General features: G+C 38.9%; 1 protein-coding gene across 2 annotated transcripts in view; it reads right to left on the reverse strand.

Moving 5' to 3' along the window:
- Positions 1–20,243, reverse strand: part of RMND5A (required for meiotic nuclear division 5 homolog A) — a 63,056-nt gene that overhangs the window by 10,811 nt on the left and 32,002 nt on the right. For both annotated transcript variants that reach the window (XM_032880618.1, XM_032880617.1), the window contains exons 3-5: positions 15,224–15,358; positions 13,567–13,667; positions 839–1,005 (exon numbers count right to left, since the gene is read on the reverse strand). In XM_032880618.1, coding sequence (XP_032736509.1) covers positions 839–1,005; positions 13,567–13,667; positions 15,224–15,358 — 403 coding nt within the window. The remainder of the gene's footprint in view (positions 1–838; positions 1,006–13,566; positions 13,668–15,223; positions 15,359–20,243) is intronic.

The following is a 20,243-nucleotide window of genomic DNA, read 5'->3' on the forward strand; positions in this document are numbered from 1 at the left end:
TTCAACGAGAGAAAGGGGAAGAAAACAAAGCACTAAATATGAACCTCAAGTTACTTTATTGTTTTTTTCTTTTTTTTAAGATTTTATTTATTTACTTGACAAAGAGTGAGAAAGCACAAGCAGGCAGAGCAGCAGAGAGAAAGGGAGAAGCAGGCTCCCCACTGAGCAGGGAGCCCGTTGTGGAGCTCAGTCCCAGGACCCTGGGATCATAACCCAAGCTGAAGGCAGTCGCTTAACCAACCGAGCCACCCAGGCGCCCCTCAAGTTACTTTATTCTTATACAGAGCACAGTATAACTACCATTGTCTAGAGCAGTAAAATTGATGTCATAAAGGAGGCCACACTGATCTCTGGCCATAGAACTGGTCAGAAGACCAGTATTCCCACACTGGTGCTCAGTGTCACTGGTGCCATCCTGGTGCACCCTCAGACACTTTGTGGGGCAGTAACAGCAGCATGGGGGGTAACCCTGATCTTTCTCATATCTTTTACATATGGAATCCCAAAAATGCAATGTCTCTTTTATCCAAGAGGCATCAATGTTTTACTTTTTTTTTGTTCTAGGTCCCATCAGACCTTTTTCCAAAGTGATTATCATCTACAATTGTTTCAGTTCATTAGCAAATACGTATCACATCTCCTTAAGATAAACTAAATCCCAGTAGTGGCTATAGGTCTGTTCCAAATATCAAAAACATTCAGGGTCCCTGGGTGGCTCAGTCTGACTCGATTTCAGCTCAGGTCTTGATCTCAGGGTTGTGAGTTCAGGCCCTGGGTTGGGCTCTACGTCCAAACAAACACAAAAACAAATATCAAAAACATCTGACTGCAGACTCACCTTTCTGATGATTTAGGGCAAATGGCTGAAAATTTTTAGCATATTGTAATGCTTCTCGCTGATTTGTAGTTCCACCCATTAATAAGCTAATAAAATACAGTCTGTGTAGTTTAAATTCCAAGGAGCTGTTTTGGGCTATAAGCATTTCTCGGTTTGAAACTGCCCATCTAAAGAAAAAGCAGAAAAGATTTTAATGCAATTAAGAGCATAGGCAAGTGTTAAAAATTCTTTGAAACCTAGCAATACAATAAAAGAGTTTGGTGTGCCATCTTGTGGAAATCAGTGGTAATTATCAACCCCCGGCCCAGAGACTTGTAAAGAAAATAAACAGAAGTACACCCAAAGAGGCACTTCAGCCAGTAAAATCAAGAAAAAAATATTAAGTCAGATGACAGTTACATATTTAGTAAGGTTTTACACGAAGACAAAACTGACTCTGATGAGTCACATGGTATTTCTGGCACTATACAAGGGCACACTTTGAAGCAGGTGTTAGCCATGAGATTCACTACCTACTCAATTGCCCATATCCACTATTTTCCTGTTAAACTTGGCATAGTTATAAATGGATCACAAGACTCTGAATGGGAACCATCTATTTTTAGACTCTTGTTGGGTGCAACATTTTGTGCTACACTTTGAGATTAAAAACAGCAAACACTGGTATTTGCCTCAAGGTGCTTTCAGCCCAGATTTTTGCTTTCAGGCACATAAAACTACATATATATGTGCCAAAATGATTTGTACCAACAGTGCTAATGAGGGAAAGAACAATGTTCCATTCTGAATGATCTACAGTACAGGAACTCGGGCATCTATAGTACAAACAGCTGGGATAACCAATCTTGAGCTGGGACTACCACTCCAGGTGGGCGCTAGAGCAGAAATGTACCCCAGGCCAGCTGTTAAAATCAACTTTGTAACCAAGTGGTAAGGAAGCATTACTTTATTTCTGTAAACATACTAAGATGTAGAAGCTCTTATTATCATATTCTCCTTTAATCTGACCTTTAGTTGGACAAACAGTCCCACCTAACCCATTTCACCAAGGACCATTAGAACCTGTCTTGGTATGAATATAAACCTGGAGTAGCTTTCTACAAATGACGAAAGTAAAATGTCTCAGGTTATTCATAATGGATCAGCCAGCTGGGATTGGACCTCACAGAGCTGTACTTTTACAGGATCCTAGCCTAACGGTTGCACATACAACATGAATATTCTGATCAACTTGTGGATGTATCCACATCTTAGAGTCCAATCATGAAGCTTTTCCGACCTAAAAAAGTGATTGTTAAAAATATTCATCACCTGGACTTTGGAAATATTTATTTAAATGTACGTAAGCCTTGAATCGTTGCCTGGCACTAACACAAACACAGTCAAGCTGGAACACCAACTCTGGGGTAAATCTTGCCGACACCAACAAGGTACTTTTGGCAGCAACCTTTCATGAATGCCAAACACCAACCATTAGTACCAAAAGTACTGTGCTAGTTTGTCAGGCAACTTCTTGACTTCCAGTTCCAAGGAGTATGTATGTATTTATTTATTTATTTAATTTTGGTCTTATTTATTTATTTATTTATTCTTAATTAATTAATTAATTTTTAATTTAATTCCAGTACAGTTAACATACAGTGTTATATTAGTTTCATGTGTACAATGTAATGATTCAGCAATCCCACATCACCTGGTGCTCATCTTGACAAGAGCCCTCCTCAATCCCCATCACTTAGTTCACCCACCCCCCTATGGTAACCATCAGTTCTCTCTCTATAGTTAAGAGTCTGTTTTCGGTTTGTCTCTTTCTCCTCTGCCTGTATTCTTAAATTCCATGAGTGAAAACACATGATATTTGTGTTTCTCTGACTTACTTAAAGCATTATACCCTCTAGCTCCATCCATGCCATCACACATGGCAAGATTTCATTCATTCTTTTTATGGCTGAATAATATTCCATTACGAATATATACCACATCTTCTTTATCCATTCATCTATCAACAGACACTTGGAGCAAGAAGTACATTTAAACCAGGTTACTTACCAAAAGTTCATCCTGCTCCCTCTCATTCATAAAAGCATGAGTATGTTTTCCTACTAACAAGTAAGGAGAGGCAGCAAGCTTTTTCTTTATTCTGTTTTTGATATGAAATACATGTGTAAGATAGAGCAAAAGAGGGAGCTTATAGAGTTACTACAAATTTTAATAAACAGTGAAAGCTAGCAAAGAAAGGGCAAAGTCCTTAAGTGGGCAATTCACAGAGGAAGAAAATCTATTTCACCTTTCCTAGACAGATTTTCAGGATATGATATTACAGGGGGGGAAAGTTAAGATATACAGAAAAAATTAACTTCAAGTTGCCAGAATTTTTAACAGTAATGACTCCAGAGAAGTTGGATTGCACACATTGTTTACCAACTGCTATGGCATGGACTACTACAACCCAAGAGGGCACCAACTATCAGAGCAGCACCAGGAGGCTGGAAACAACAGGAGGGCACACTGCTGAGTAATAGCTAACAGCCGTCCAGAGGACAGTGACTTAACATACAGTCTATGCTGTCCATTGTTTTCTAAATTTTCTACAATGAACATATATTACTTTTATAATTAAGAAGGTAATGATTTTTAAGCAAATGCAAAAGTAAACAAAAGTTCTTCCTTTTTTCATCAGAGCTTACTGAGTAATTGCAAATTACATTTCCCAAAAGTAATTCAAGCCAAGAATTATGAATTTAAGCTCTGCAAACTCTAACCATATGTAACCCCTTTAACTTGCAGAGGCATTTACTTAGACAATGCAGTTCCTAATTCATCACTTATTTTTACCCACCTTCAAATTTAGCTATAAACAAGGCTACAAAATAATCGGAAAAAACTAACACGGCTAGTTCCTGACCTCCACCCCCACCATGAGAATTTTAGGAAAGTAAACAGATATCTCACCACAAAAAGGAGCTGGAGGAGTATGGGGAGACTGCAAAACCCAAATTCAAGAATATAAGTTACCATGTGTTTCTTAAATCATATTTCTTGACTTTCTATCCTTAAACAACGTATTATCTTCATTTAACTGCTGAATATTACACTAAGCCTAAATCTCACAAAGCAAGGGATTAGATTAACAATTTCTAAGCTTCTCCCTTTCTGGAAAAGTGTCATCTTCTAAACTAAGGATCTCTGCCCCCCAAACATGTAAGCACATGTAAGTAAGGACTAAGAGAAAAACCTGGTGTTATGGCACCTCTCCCTCATACTCCAAGACTGTACCCCCAGGTACCCACAACTGTATTTTTCTGATCCCAATTCGTTGGCCACAGCCAACTGGCCAGGTAAACATGGATTTTAAAGTCACACTCTTGGGGCACCTGGGTGGCTCAATGGGTTAAGCCTCTGCCTTCGGCTCACGTCATGATCTCAGGGTCCTGGGATCGAGCCCTGCATCGAGCTCTCTGCTCAGCGGGGAGCCTGTTTCCTCCTCTCTCTCTCTGCCTGCCTCTCTGCCTACTTGTGATCTCTGTCAAATAAATAATAAAAAAAAAATAACTGTCGCCTATAAGCAAGTTCATCAATCCCTTATATCCTTTCTGATCACTTCATAATCCTGTATCTTTTGTTCTTTCAGTTCTTAATGGTTGCCTTCCTTGACAATCATAACACCTGCCTTAACTGATCTTTGGAATCTGGGTACAAACTTCACAGCAGCATTTTTATTCACACTAGCAGCCTCCCCAGGGAGCTAAACATTAGTCAATTCGTGATGACTTCTGAAATGATGAAACCATCTTTGGCAGTAAAGTTCTTCACTCTCCTTGTAATCACTGTTTTCTTTCAAGGAGGCAACTAACTTCAACACAATCTGAATGTTAGCCAAACTGATGGAGGCTTTTTTTTTCCTTAAATAATCTTCAATCCGAACTAGTAGTAAATGTTCTGTTTAAATCACAGGCAGCTTTCTGTTCCTTGTGCAATTTAAATTAAAAGATGTCAAAGTGCCTCTATCTTGGTTTTTATATTCATTGGGCTTTTTCAACATGGCTTATATCATAACTTCATGTAGGCCTACGTCTCATCCTAGTTTCACCCGGCCACTGTCATTTTCCAAATCTTTCTAATCACATTCAATTTCACTTCTAACAATTCATCTTTGTTGACCAAACTCCTCTTTCAACTATCCATTTCTATAATATATTGTGGGTTCACCTCTCGGAGATGAACAGGCAAGACAACTACACACTTGTCTGAGGTTAACAGGTGCTCAGTGACCAATCATGGACAGACCTGGAAAAAAGTGATGTGGTTGGCTGAGAGCGTGATGCACATCTGTTATTTAGGCAGTGACCTGTGGACCCCAAAGCTGGGAGGACACTTTGTAGTTTATGCAATTACTTACAGTTAATATACTGTGGTAACTGAAATCTGAACCTTTTTGTTGGGGGGAACTGGTATTATTTACCTCAAATGTGGTAAATGAAATCCAGGCATACTGAAATTGTACAGAGACGAAAATCCATAAGCTCAAGAGAGAAGACAGAGGGGGAGAAAGAACATTTCACAGGGAGAAGGTTACTCTCTAGACACCAGGAAGGCCCAGAGCAGCACAACAGAGACAGATGCAATGACTGAGGAACTGAGCAAGTCCATGTGTCCATGGCACCACTCTTAAAGAATCAGAAAGAAAACCAGATTAGTTTTCTTTTTCTCACCAAGATCCCTGTCCCTCCACTTTTCTTTCTGAGAGGAGGAGAGCTCGGATGGAAAACCAAGAGGTTTATGCCAAGAGGGGAAGTTATGCAACAAAAGGGTGGGTGTCGAGGGAGAAAGCAATGGTTGGCCAACAGGATGATCTAGAGGCGTTTGTCATGTGGTGTGAAGAATTAGAGGAGGAAAATAGCCATGCTGAGAATAGAACGGAGATAGAGGCGCTGGCCAAGAAAAACACACACAACACATACAGATAACCTGATCGAGCAACTTTCATAACCACTGAGTGACATGTCCAGGTGAATTAAAGCTAGTCTAGATAGAAGACCTGTTTGCTTTATGATATTAGAAGCCATGATTCTACCTCCCAGTGTAAGTGCTGGTTAATTTTTACAAAAGCAAAATCAGACAGAAAGTGAGCAGCTGAGAATAGAGTTGAAAATTTCAAGGTCCAGGCTCAATTACCACATTTTTAAAACATTCCTAAATAATCTCTCCCTCCACAGAACTCTAGATGTCCTTTATCTGAACTTCTCACACAGCTCATCTCACAATCTACTTTGTAGGACAGCTTCTGGTTTTCTATATGGCAGGAACTCAGGCTTGCTCATCTTGGCACACCCCCTTCCTTTGAAGGCGGAATACTAATAAAGAGTACAGGTTAGCAGAATCAACTATGCATGGACTTCAGTCTCAGCTCTGCAGTATGAATTTGGGCAATCTGTTACTCAATTCTCTAAAATCTGTTTCCTTACTGTAAAATGGAGGGACGTCAAAAGGGTTGTGGGCATCAAATGAGGGTGCTAGTTTAAAGCACTAAGCACAGGGACAAGCACAAACAGATACTCAATAAGCTTCTTAATTTGTATTTACTGAAGGGATGAACTCTAATGGTACTTCAAAGTCATTGTTTTTAATAAGAAATTTATACTTAAAATACAAGAATTATTTGGGCACTTGCATGTAATATTCAGTGCTCTTTTGATTTTTATAGGACCAACTGTGTGGGAATACAATGATATGCATGTATCATTTAATCCTCTTCAAAAAATTGTCAAGTTTTATTTATTTATTTGACAGAGAGGGAGTGAGAGAGCACAAGCAGGGGTATTGGCAGGCAGAGGGAGAAGCAGGCTCCCTGCTCAGGAGCTTTAGGACCTGACCTGAAGGCAGATGCCTAACCAATGGAGCCATCCAGGTGTCCCAAAATTTGTCAAGTTTTTGTAGCTAGAAGTTCACACTGAATATTTGGGTATTTGATTCGCTGAGCAGGAATAAAGGGTAGAAGACAGTCACAGGCTTAATTAAACTGGTACTAACCAAATCCAGATAGTACAAGCACAGGAAACTATGAAAGCATGAAATGTAACTGGCCCCCAAAACTTAACCCGTTGTCTATAAAGCAACAGAAGACACATGACCAAGACACATAAAAAACTAGTGAAAATATTAAGGAATAAAGTGTTGTATTCTGGATAATGGCATTTCCAGAAGAAAACTTCCAATTTTTAATTTTTAAAAGAAAACAACTAGCATGATACCACAACCAACAAGTTAACTAAACATTCGAATGAATTATAATATCAGTTTTTTTTTTTAAATTCTGCTCCCAGATCTCCGATGTGTCCAATGAGAGCACCATCAACTTTAGAACTATTTCTTGTTTAAAGAAACACTGTAGGAAGGTCACTAATGTCACAATTATCTCTGTTCACTGCATTCTCTAATAAAGAGATCTTTTGTGCCTCTTCCATAAAATATCCTCAAAACAATACTACTGACTTCGGTGACTAAGTTAGAAGCAACCCACATCCACACAATTATCCCACAAAGCATTAAGCATTAATTATCTTAACTGCCAGGCCTCTGAAAAGACTTGGCATATTGTTAGCTCCATATTTAGAATTCCCATGTTATTCCAAAAATAATTAAAACAAGATCCCACCTCCACAGTTAGCTGTTGTCCCGCAGGAACCTAGCTGACAGTCTCATCTGTTTACCCCTCTCCTCTCATAATTTTGCCAATCTGGGTCGGTGTCTATTTCTGGTAATAATGAAATAAAAATACCTCTTGTCAATGCCCACAGATACTACACTACAACCTTTCACTGCATTTTAAAAGGCTCACAAATATATTCTTTTTTCTGGTCTCCTTTAGGGGCATATTCATGGGGGGGGGGGACGGGGAATTCCAGGAAATGAATGACGTTTCTTTACTCCAAAGATGTGGACTTAGCTGAATGTTACTGGTGACCAAGTCAAGTGCTTAAAAAATTCAGAGAATGGCAAAAATGACAAAAATCAAAGTTCAGCCAAAAGAGTTAGAATCCTGTAACTTTGCTTTAGAGACCGAAAAAGAATGGCTAACATTTCATTTCGGAGATATTTTCAAATGGCAGTTTCTCAGATACAGATTGAGTCCATCACTGGAACTACAAACATTTTACTCACCTCAGAACTGGTGTGAATCTCTGTTCTTCTTACATGCTATTTTAAAAACAACACAAACTATAGTATTACACCTTTGGGTCTACTTAAGAAAACAACACATACGCATTTCTAACCTGAGTGTCTCAGTAGTGCAGCATCCAGTAAGAGTCTCTAACAGCTGCATGAGGCAAGGGGCTGCCATACTGGACAGCACAGGTCTACACATCAGTGTTGTTGTTGTTTTTTTTTAATAAAAAGTACTTAAATATGGGGCGCCTATGGGCTCAGTCAGTTAAGTATCTGACTCTTGATATCGGCTCAGGTCCCCATCTCAGGGTTGTGGGATCAAGCCCCAAGTCAGGCTCTGCACTGGGTGCAGAGTTGGCTTGGGATTCTCTCTCCCACTCCCCCAACTCACACTCTAAAATAAAATAAATAAATCTTTTTGCAAAAAAGTACTTAAATATGACACGCTTTATTTACCGCCAATTCCCTACCACAAACCCAAAAGGTTTTACAACCTAAATCAACCTAAATAAGAGATCAGCATTTTACAAACAAACTCCAGACTTTTTCCTTTTGGTTCTCATTCCTGGCCTACTTCAGCTCCTTATTCTTTTAAACACTTAACCTCAGGGACAGTTGGTTTCATTTTGCCCGTTTTTTTTTTTTTAAGATTTTATTTATTTGATAGAGAGAGATCACAAGTAGAGAGAGAGAGAGAGAGAGAGGAGGAAGCAGGCTCCCCGCCTAGCAGAGAGCCTGATGTGGGACTCGATCCCAGGACCCTGGGATCATGACCTGAGCTGAAGGCAGACGCTTAACCCACTGAGCCACCCAGGCAGCCCCAATTTTGCCCTTCTTTTTAAGAAGATTCCCAATTCCTCTACAGTTATGGTTCACCCACTCATTTTCAATATGCTCAAGTCCTTGGTCAGGATAAACCCTACTCCTCCTGAAGAATACCTATTGTGTTAGAACTGCACATAAACTTTTGCTAGAAATAAACACAAAATAGATAACAGAAAATGATGTTATCACCCTACGTATTTCTTCCCTTTTGGCCTTTATAGTCCACTGAGCTTTCTTCTGTATCCTTTCCACCGGGTACCTCTCTCCATTTTTAATCAGCTTCTTTTTAATACAGGAGCTCCTTCTCCACCACACTTAGTGAATGGGCACAGCGAGTTAAAAATGTATGCCTCAACTTAACTCTTCTGCCTTTTCAGAATTAACAACCACCCTGAGCAAAACAAAACAAAATGAACAAAAACAAAAACGTAGACTCTGGGAAATAATCCAACTTGTTCAAAACTTTGATTACTTTTCTCCAATAGTGTATCTATTGGAGTCTTCTTTCTTCTGTGGTTCTATGTGGCTATTAAAAAAAATGCCTGAGTCAGCAAGACTGCCCACCTACTGGAAGCCAAAACTGAAAACAGACAGCAGAAACTGCTTAATCACTGTCACCCTCATTTCCAGTGATAGTCAAGGCTCTCTGATCAGGTACCACAGCTTGCTCCCTTCATCTTCATTTTCTAAAACCTTTCTACATGTATAAACTGTGTTTTCTTCGCTGATACTACAATTTCTTTAAGTCTCGCAAGCATTCTCTTCTCCTAAGATCCAACATTCACACCACAAAGAGACCACAGTACAATGGCAAGCTCATCCCACATCCCTCTGTGGTTTTTATTTCTAGCCCCCCCGCCCCACACCAATCACTAGGCTTGGAGATGGGAGTCCTCTCATTTTTCAATAGCCTGCCTGATACTGTTCATGGCCTGTCTAATCTAAAATCCTTCTGTGGCCTAAACTAACAAGATTATCTCTATCTCCTCTGAAAAATTATTTTAACGTCACTCTCTCTCTTTCTCATAACCATTCAGTCATCTTCTATTCCCTCAGAGCATTCTACCAAGGCTTTCCAAACAGGAGTGCTAGGAGGCCCCTGGGCCTCCTTCTCAGTGTTGAAAAACCACGTTTCCAAGTCTGCAAGCCAGATCCTGGGCTATGGCAAATCCACCAAGATAATACTGCTCTTTGAAACACCTTTAGGAAGGCAACCAACTGGCTTCTCCTGAAGATAGAGAGCACTTTCAAAATGTCAGTAACTGGCACATGTCTACAAGGACAGTTTCTACTCTTCTAATATTTCTCCATCTCTTTGTATTAATTTACCATTATTCCCTCATTGAACTAGTTACTTTTGGCTTTACAGTTCTATCTACCCATGAAGGACGGGGTCATGTCTGTTCCAAGTTCTTCTTCAAACTATTCCACCATTTACTGAAGTATGGAATAAGCTATCTAAGTATGTACCATGCTAGGTGCCAAGAAGAACTGAAAAAATAGATAATGCAATCTGGATGAGAAGAAAAATCTGTACACAAACTCAGAAATATAAGGGGCAGGAACAAAAGAGTAGGTTGTGTCCTAACTAGATCTGTGTATATAATTAGCTGTTCTGCCACTTCTCTCTGCCTTAACACCATTCTTTTCCGCCTTCTTTCCACTGTCTACCACTTGTAAATGATAGTTAATGCTCTCCGAAGTTCCTCCATGGCCTCTATCTATACTAATTTCTATAGTTGGCCCCTGCCTCCTTAACGGCCTAGCCTGCCTTATGGAACTGCTACAGCCCCTCCTGAGGGTTCCAGGACCTGCCTCCCAGCATGTGCCAGCAGAAGGTGCCAAACAACTGAAAGAAACTCTCTGCCTTGTATCTGACCCAGAATTCTCCAAACTGATGTCCCATATTTTTCAACTTTTGCTACAAGCTGAGTGAAGTGAATTCTCTATACCTTGCACATTAAGGATACTGAGGAAATACCTGCTTTGTATCTACCAGTAATGGGCAAGAACTGGAAAAGTCTGAGTTGCTGTAAGAGACATTTCTATTAAGCTATCATTTCAAAACGCTGGTTCTGTAGAACTCCAATTTTGTGGGTTTTAGTGTTTTGGGGGGGATGGGGACAAGAATAAGGATTCTTTGGTCAAATACACATGGGAATCAAGAGTTTGGCCAAGTTAAATGAGTTTCTTTAGGATTGCTGATGACCCCTGGAATGTGCTAAAGTCTCTTGGAGAAGAACATTCAGGGGACATTATGTGAAGCATTTTCATGTAACCTTTTGATTTCATATCCTTTTCTTCCACAAAGCACTTCCAGGCCTCGATCCCTCCTCTGTAAAATGAGTACTTATTTCATAGGGTTATAATGAGGATTTAATAAGTCAATACATGTAAAATGCTGAGAACAATGCTAAGTACATAATAAGCACTCAAGAAGAGCTGACTATAACTGTCACTACATTCCCCATGCTGACACTATTTAATATGCCAATATTCCCGAAAGAATGAAGTTTTGAAAAAAATTTTTACTTTGCAGGAGTTTCCACTGTTAATACCAAGCAGACAGAATGAGCCCTCCTTTTGCCTGAGAGGCACTGCTTGAGGCTCCAAATAACAGAAAACATTCATACAAACAATTGATATATAAGATATAGTTATCAGTAAGAAACAGATCTTACAGAAAAAGCACAAAGTGAAAAGGTGTTATAAATTTTCTTCATTCCAAAAGGAAAAAGCCTCAAGTACTTTGAGAGCTGAGGTGGTCTAAATGCTCAGCACAGTCTCTGGCAAACAATAAGTACTCAATAAAAGTTTGATGAGCCTGAGAAATTGTGGATAAATGACTATTACCTTGAACAGCTCAAATATATTTCCAAATCACTACAAACTACTGGGAAACCCATACATTTCTCTGTTTAGGATCCCTTACTCTTCTCTATAGATGTTTAATCGTATAGGTGAAATATGAAAATAGATAGAAGAGTGGTTGCCATATTCTGTTTAAGAGTTATCAGTGGTACTTGGCAGAATTTAATCCCCAAGTATGTCAAAATCTAACATCTGCTAATAAAATAAAATAAAATTAAATTAAATTAAATTAAAAAACTGTAAAGGTAATGTGCGCCATACACAATGGTACTATTTGAGGTTTGTTTTTTTTTTTAATTAATATATAATGTATTATTAGCCCCAGGGGTACAGGTCTGTGAATCACCAGGTTTACACACTTCACAGCACTCACCACAGCACATACCCTCCCCAATGTCCATAACCCAGCCACCCTATCCCTACCCCCCTCCCCCCAGCAACCCTGTTTGTTTCCTGAGATTAAGAGTCTCTTACGGTTTGTCTCCCTCTCCGGTCCCATCTTGTTTCATTTTTTTCCCTCCCTTCCCCCACAACTCCCCACCTTGCCTCTCAAATTCCTCTTATCAGAGAGATCATATGGTAACTATCTTTCTCTGATTAACTTATTTCGTTTAGCATAGTACCCTCTAGTTCCATCCACATATTTGACATCTTTTAAAGCTACAGTACTTACTTGTCTCATCTTTATAATTTATACAGGAATTTATCATTTATAAACTTACACAGGAATCTATCTCTACATGTTCATCTGAGCTAGTTTCAGAACTTTGAAAACTTTTTAAGAACTGATAAATGATCAGAAAGAAATTAAGCTACGAAGAATTAAATCGGTTAATAGAAGAAAAAATTGGTGCATTTTATAAAAACCAACAAGAATCTTCCCAACTATTTTTTTTCCTGAAAACAATGATCTCAAATACTTCTAATTTTAAAATAACAGAATTCTATCGCTAGAACCTCACACCAGTATCACTGTTCCTATCACCCAGTTTCTTTCCTTTATTTTAGGAGCTTTTCTTTCTTTCTTCTTTAAAACCTGGTAATCCTCACATTAAAAAATTCTAGGACAGGGGTCGGCAAATTATGGCCAAGATCCAAATATGGCTTGCTGCCCATTTTATACACCAGATGGCCAACATGGGTTTTTTGGGTTTTGTTGTTGTTTTGTTTTTTTTTTTTTACATTTTTAAAGGGCCACAAAATAGATAAAAGAAGAATATGCGGCAGAGATCCTATGTGGCTCACAAAACCCAAAATATTTACTCTGGCCCTTTACAAAAAACTCTGCCAATCCTGCTCTAGGGTACCACAGTTTACTCAGTAATTCAAGATAATTCATAACAATAGCAAGTTCATAATGCACCATTACATTTTACAGGGACAACTAGCACAAAACTCCTTCATAACAATATTTGCAGTCTTCATGCATATCATTTAGTTCCAATAACCAATTAAGTTGTTTTTTTAAAATGCTAGCATAGACCCCACAAAGTACGGAAGTTCAAATATCAAACTCAGACCACCCGAACGATAGTACTTCCTGTTATTATGCTAGTCTAAAGTAGTAGAATAAGCTTGGATATAGGAAAACTCTTTCCTCTCTTGGAAACTCAGATCAACTGATAAGCAAAGAAAGCTCAAACCATTTTCTCCTATTTGTACATCCTCCATTCTTACTTAGTTAAAAGGAAGAAAATAGTTCTCCCTTGCTTTTCTCTGAAGTCTCTGAAAGTGAGCAGTATAGATGTATGTACGTATGTACGTACGCATGTATGTGTGTATCTCAAAATCTCAAATGTGTTTTCTAATTAGGTTTTCTTATAGAGAGTTCTCCCCAAATACTCAAAAGAAAACACAGAACTTACTCCAGAGCAGGTCTCAGAACTCTGACTTTTAATGCTTCTAATATTCGATTTAACTCCACAAATGGTTCTTTCTGACTTGGGTCTACAGAAAGACCAGATTCCTGAAAAAAATAGAATGAACTTTTGTTAGCATTAATAAGGTAGAGAGATATGGTAAAAACATATTCTAAATTACAAAATATGGGTTGAGCCATTAAAAATAATTTTTTAACATGTATTTCTATGGTACAGACTAATGACTGAGCCCTACCATCATTCTTTCCAATAGCAGTAGAATCCCTATGTACTCCATACAAAGTCAAGTACGTAACCATACAGAATAAAGCTAGGTATGACTTTGTGAGAGTAAATTCTGGCCAGTGAAACATAAACACGTACTCTTAGCCCCTTTCTGGAATACCAAAAGGTGCAGCTAGATTTCTGGCTGCTGTCCTAGATCATAAGGACAATGGACACCTAAGGAACAGCAGAGCTACAAGGAAGCTAGGGCCCTGAAAGCCTCCTGCAGCATAGCTACTATATATTCTGTGAATGGCTCACCACCACCTATTTCTTTGCAAGAGAAACAAACTTTTTTTTTTTAATTTAATTTTAAATTTAATTTAAATTTAAATTTTTTAAAATTTATTTTGGGTCTTTGTTACTTATAAATAAACTTAATCCTAAGTGACATAACTCCCTTCAGGAAATTTACAAGGAAACATACAAAATTCCTGTAAGGTACAGAGAAAGACCTGAGTTACTGTTTTTCTGAATTGTTTAAAATAGAAGGTGTGTCTGGCTGGCTCAGTTGGTAGAGCATTCAACTCTTGATCTTGGGGTTGTGAGTTTGAGACCCACACTGGCTATATAGAGATTACATAAAAATAAAATATTTTAAAAAAACAAAATAAAATAGAAAAGGCTTAAAGGTTTGGTTTACAGACTGGGTTTAAACTATTTTATCTTTATAGTCCTTCATTCTTCTAAATGGAAAACACAATAGTTCATGGTGGCTTAAAACAGAGTCTGAGGATGTCAATTTTGGACTGAATCCTAGTTCCTTCACTAAGGAACCCGTATGGTCTTGGGCAAAGCCACTTCTCCAGACCTCAGCTTCCTTATCTACAGAATGGAAGCAATTACTAGCAACTTCTACCTCACAGGATTGTGGTGAGGAATAAAGGCAGGGGTTGGCTTGTGGACTCAATACACGGCAGCTGCCCCCATTATGACTACGTGATCCTGGTAAACTATTCTGAGATCCCTAAGCTCATGTCTACTAGCAATAAAAGACAAAAGCTGCTCACCTGAAGTAAGTTTTAGCTTAAAACTCATTTGATACCCAAAATGCTACAAGTTGGGCCAGATTCTTTTCTTCTCTGCTATCCTACTCTCCCTATTTAAAAGAGGAAATAGAGAGAGTAGTATTACTTTTGACCCCTTGGTTGATGAGCTGGGATCAATGTGATAGGGCAGGAATAAGGAAAAAACAATTCAAATAAGAAGTTTTAGGACTGTCGTTTTCACCAATTAAAAAAAAAAAAAGACCTCCTAGTAAAATGAGGTCAGGATACTTAAAATATTAAAAATCTATCTACAGCCAGAAGAAGATTCAAAGACTCCAAGGAGCCCCGTCATTTCTGTTTCATCTCCTTACACGCCGGCACACAGTTACCTGGCAGAGCTCTTCAGCTACATCCAGCATTCCTTGTCGAAAGAAGTGCTCCACCATCACCTCATTGAGAAGCCTCTGACTGTCTGCCTGCCAGCAGCCATCTATTCCCACACTGCTAATGTCAGAATCAAAATTCTGGGAAAAAAAAAAAAAGAAAATGATTCATGAGTTGACTAGGATATATCACTTCATATGATTTTCACCCCACCTAACAGAAAGAGTGCCCTTCGTTCCACTCAAATAGCCCCAGTAAGGACCCAATTCAAATCATCTGCAGCCTATGAAAGAAGTTGTTTTTCCACTGCTCTTTTCTAAAACTTGTCACTCTCGTTGATTGATCATTGTTAGAAGAGTAAAGGAGTACATTTTCAGAGGGTATTTTGGGAAAATACATACATTGAATGATTTCTGTGAATAAACTGGTTTCTACACAATACAGTAATATTTTCAGGTGTACAGTGCTACCTATAAAAACATATTCAATGCAGCATTGTCTAACTGGAAAAGAGAGAAAACCCCTATGTCCAACATAGATTAAATAATCAAGGCACAGCCCAACAACTGCCGTGCCAAGGTAGAGGTTGGGGGTGGGAGAATGGCCAGGTAATTAAGAGAGCAGGCTCTGAGGCCAATCTACCTGGGTTTGAATCCTGGGTTCTCTAACTAGCTCTGTGATCTTGGCCAAATCAGTCAAGGTCTTTGAGACTTACCTGCCTTATCTTAAGTGGAGAAAATAACAATACCTTCCTATTATGGGCTGCATCTTAAAATTCCCATGTTGAAGTCCTAATTCCCAGTACCTCATTAAATTAAGATGAGGTCATTATGGTGGGCCCTAATCCAACAGGACTGGTATCCTTATAAAAAGAAAAAATTAGGACACAATAAGTACAGAAAAAAGACCCATGTGTTATGGACTGAATATCTATATGTAATCCACCGCCCCCCCATACACACACTTCAAATTCCTACACTGAAGCCCTAACCACCAATGTGGTCATATTTGGAGATGGTCTGTGAGGAGGAGATAAAGGTTAAATGAAGTCATAAAGGTGCGGCCCTAATCCAGTAGTGCCTGTGCTCTTACAAGACAAGAGAAAAACACCAGAGTGTTCTCTGTCTCTCTACCCTGTGAGGACACAGTGAGAAGGCAGTCATCTATAAGCCAGGAAGGAGGTTGTCTGCCCTCAATAGGAAATGAATTGGCCAGCACCTTGATCTTGGACTTCCCAACCTCCAGAACTGTGCAAAAAATAAGTTTCTATTGTTTAAACAACCTATGGTATTTTGTTTTGGCAGCTCAAACAGACTAAGACCCCATGTGAAGATACCAGAAGATGGCTATCTACCAGCCAAGAAGACAGACTTCAGAAGAAACCAACCCTGCCAACACCTTGATCTTGAACTTCTGATCTCCACAGCTGTGGAGAAATAAAGGTCTGTTTAAGCCACCCAGTCTGTGGCATTTTGTTATAGCAGCCCTAGCAAATAAATATACTCCTTTATTGGTTAAATGAAATGGTAGTTGCTACTATTCTAATATTAGTATTCATAAGGAAAAAGTGAGGTTCACTACTATATATCTACTAATATGGAAAAAATGGCCATGACATCTTCAGTGAAAAAAAGTAAGTTTTACAAAATTATGACCCCATTTTTGTTTTTTTTAAAAAGGGAATACTTGCAAATGGTTAGGAGAAAATCCAAAAGAATATACATTAAAGTATTAACAGAGATTATCACTGGAGATTACCACTTTCCACACAAGGAGTAAATATTTCTTTTATGATAAACTAGAAGATTTTTTAAAAAACACCTATGTAAAGAGTTCCAATTTGGGTAGAGTATGTGAGCACATTTCACCTTATCTGTCCCACTGAATGCAGTTATAAAATCAGGACAGAATGAAGGCAGCAGCTATTTGAGGACACTTAAAAAGTGATTATAGATCTTCCTCCACTTACGATGGGGTTAAATCCTGATAAATATAATGTAAACTGAAAATAACGTAAACTGAAAATGCATTTAATATAGCTAACCTACTGAACACCCCAGCTTAGCCTAGCCTATCTTAAACATGCTCAGAATGCTTACATTAGCCTACAGTGGGTAAAATCACCTAACACAAAACCCTTTTTACAACAAAGTATTGACTATCTCATGTAATCTATTCAATACTGTAATGAAAGTGAAAACCAGAATGGAATACGAATATAAAATGGTTCTAAGTGTACTGGTTGTCTACCCTTAGGACCACATGGCTGACTGGGAGGTGCAGCTCAGTGCTGCTGCCCAGCATTCCCAAGAGTAACGGACACAGTATTGCCAGCCCTGAAAAAGATCAAAATTTAAAATTTCAAGTTCAGTTTCTACCGAACGCATATCGCTTTCACACCATCATAAAGTAAAAGAAAATTTTAAGGTCAATCATCCCAAATTAGGGGCCATCTACAGTATTAAGTGAATTGGGAAGGGGGGGGTCACAGGACTAGTGGTGAGTTTACTACCTTCCTCCCTCTAATACCTCTCAGCCTGGATGCAATACAGCCAAAACACAGAACGAGGCACCCAGAATATGGACTGAGAGTTCCAAGGGAAGCCCTCTAGTTCTAGCATGAGAAACAGGAATGGATTTCTTCTGTCACCCAGAGAGGAAGGGAAATCACATGGTTTTTCCCTCCATTTTCTTACACCTCTAGCTCAAAGCAGTCTGATGGTACATAAGTTTTTTACTGCAACTTAAATCAACACAATTTTATCTTACAGCTTGACAGATCAAAAGACCAACATGCTCACACCGTTTCTCTGCTCCAAGTCCCAAAAAGCTGAAATCAAGGTGTCAGTGACCTAGGCTCTTATCTGGAGACTACAACATGAATCTGCCTCCAGGCTCGTTCAGGTTGTTGCAGAATGCAGTTCCATGCAGTTTTAAGACCAGGGTCCTTGTTTCCTAACTGGCTGTAGGAGTTTGTTCTCAGCTTCTAGAAGCCACTCACATTCCCTTGCTCATGGCCCCATCTATCTTCAAAAGCCAACAACAGAGGTGACATCCCTCACACTCTGAATCTGCTTTCTTCTCTATCAACCTCTACTGTTTTTAAGGGCTCCTGTAAATTATTCCAGGCTCACCTAGATAATGTCCCTATTTTAAGATCGACTGCTTAGTAACAACCTTAATTACACCTGCAAAGTCCCTTCAAAGTACCTAGATAAATGTTTGAATAACCAGTCTACTACAGCAGGCAACCTAAAACTCAGGCACAGGGAGTTCTTCCTCTCCAATTAGAGGAGCTGTGGTCCCAAGAAGGGGAAAAAACCTCTACTGCATCTTTGCTTTCTGTCCTTCCACCACCTAGCCCCACATACAGGTATAGTCACAGTAAATGTACAGAAAAGGAGGGTAAACAAAGCCCCAGTTTTCTAGCCAAATGACAAAAAAAGTGGCCCCGGAGAACCCTAAAGTCCCAGTGAGATCATAGAGAGGGAAGAATTCAGAAAAGTGACCCCTTAAAGTTGTTTATGAACTCCTGGGCTCACTCTTCAGTTGCACATGCATGGGCTGACCCTAAGCAACACACCAGACCCTAAAAACTGAATTAGGGGACAGAACTAGATTCCAGGTGCCAGAATGGCCACTGGTTGGCACACAAACAAGACATTTCTGAATAGCTTGGACACTGAAACCACAACTCACAGAAGACTGATCAGAACTTGTAGCCTGAACTCAACCAGGTTAATTGTCTGCTAAAAGAAAAATATCAACATTCTCCATAGTATTTAAACAAGACCCTGAGTCTTCTAACATAATACAGGTGACCCTTGAACAATTTGGGTTTGAACACAGATCCACTGCCACAGGAATATTTTTCTGATGAACACACTATAGCACTGTATATGTATTTTCTCTTATGATTTTAATAACAACATCTTCTCTTCTCTAGCTTACTTTATTCTAAGAATACAGTACATAACAAATATACAAAATATCTGTTTATCAACTGTTTATGTTATCAGTAAGGCTTCCACCCAACAGTAAGTTATCAGTAGTTAAGTTTTGGGGGAGTCAAAAGTTTTATGTGGATTTTCAACTGTGCAGGGTGTTGTTCCAGGGTAAATTGTATTAAAAATGTCCAAGATACAATCCAAAATCATCTGTCAAAGAACCAAGAAAATCTCATATGTGAATAGATGGTTCAACAGACATCACTGCCAAGATGACAAAGATACTTGAAATCATTATATTTTTTTAAGATTTTATTTATTTAACTGTGAGAGAGAAAGAGCATGAGCAGGAGGAGTGGGAGAGGGAGAAACAGACTCCCCGTCGAGCAGGCAGCCTGACATGGAGCTCAATGCCAGGACTCTGGGATCATGACCAGAGCCAAAGGCAGATGCCCAACTGACTGAGCCACCAGGCGCCCCCATTAAACACTTTAAAGTTTTAAAAACTGCTTTATAAAGGAAGAGCAAACACTTTCAAACAAAAGACAGAAAGTCTGAGCAAAGACAGAAGACACAGTAATCAAAAGAAAAAACTTGTTGAATGGACTCAGTATCAGGAAGGAGGTGAAAAAGTCAGTATCAACAGAAATTATCTAATCGAAACATTAATAAAATAGACTGAAAAAAATGAACAGAGCCTCATAGACCCACAGGACAAGACATCTAACATGCATGTCATCCCAGTACCAGAAGGAAAAGAGAGAGTAATGGAGAAAAAATAAAGAATATTTCCTGAACTTAGCAAAAGACATAAGCCTACAGATTCAAGAAGCTCAGCAAACTCGTAAAAGGATAAACTCAAAGAAATCCACACCCAGACACCTCACAAGCAAACTGCTGAAAACTAAAGACAAAGAAAAAAAATCTTGCAAGTGGCTAGAGAAAAGTGATGCATTGCTTATAGAATTCTCCACAGACACCATGGAGACTAGAAAGAAATTACTCGACATTTTTCAAGTGCTAAAAGAATGGTCCCAGAATTTTATGTCAAGTAAAAATATTCTGTACAAATGAAGAT

This window comes from Lontra canadensis, unplaced genomic scaffold (genome assembly GCF_010015895.1).
Source record: "Lontra canadensis isolate GAN:19392208 unplaced genomic scaffold, GSC_riverotter_1.0 scaffold71, whole genome shotgun sequence".
Taxonomy (NCBI): Eukaryota; Metazoa; Chordata; class Mammalia; order Carnivora; family Mustelidae; genus Lontra; species Lontra canadensis.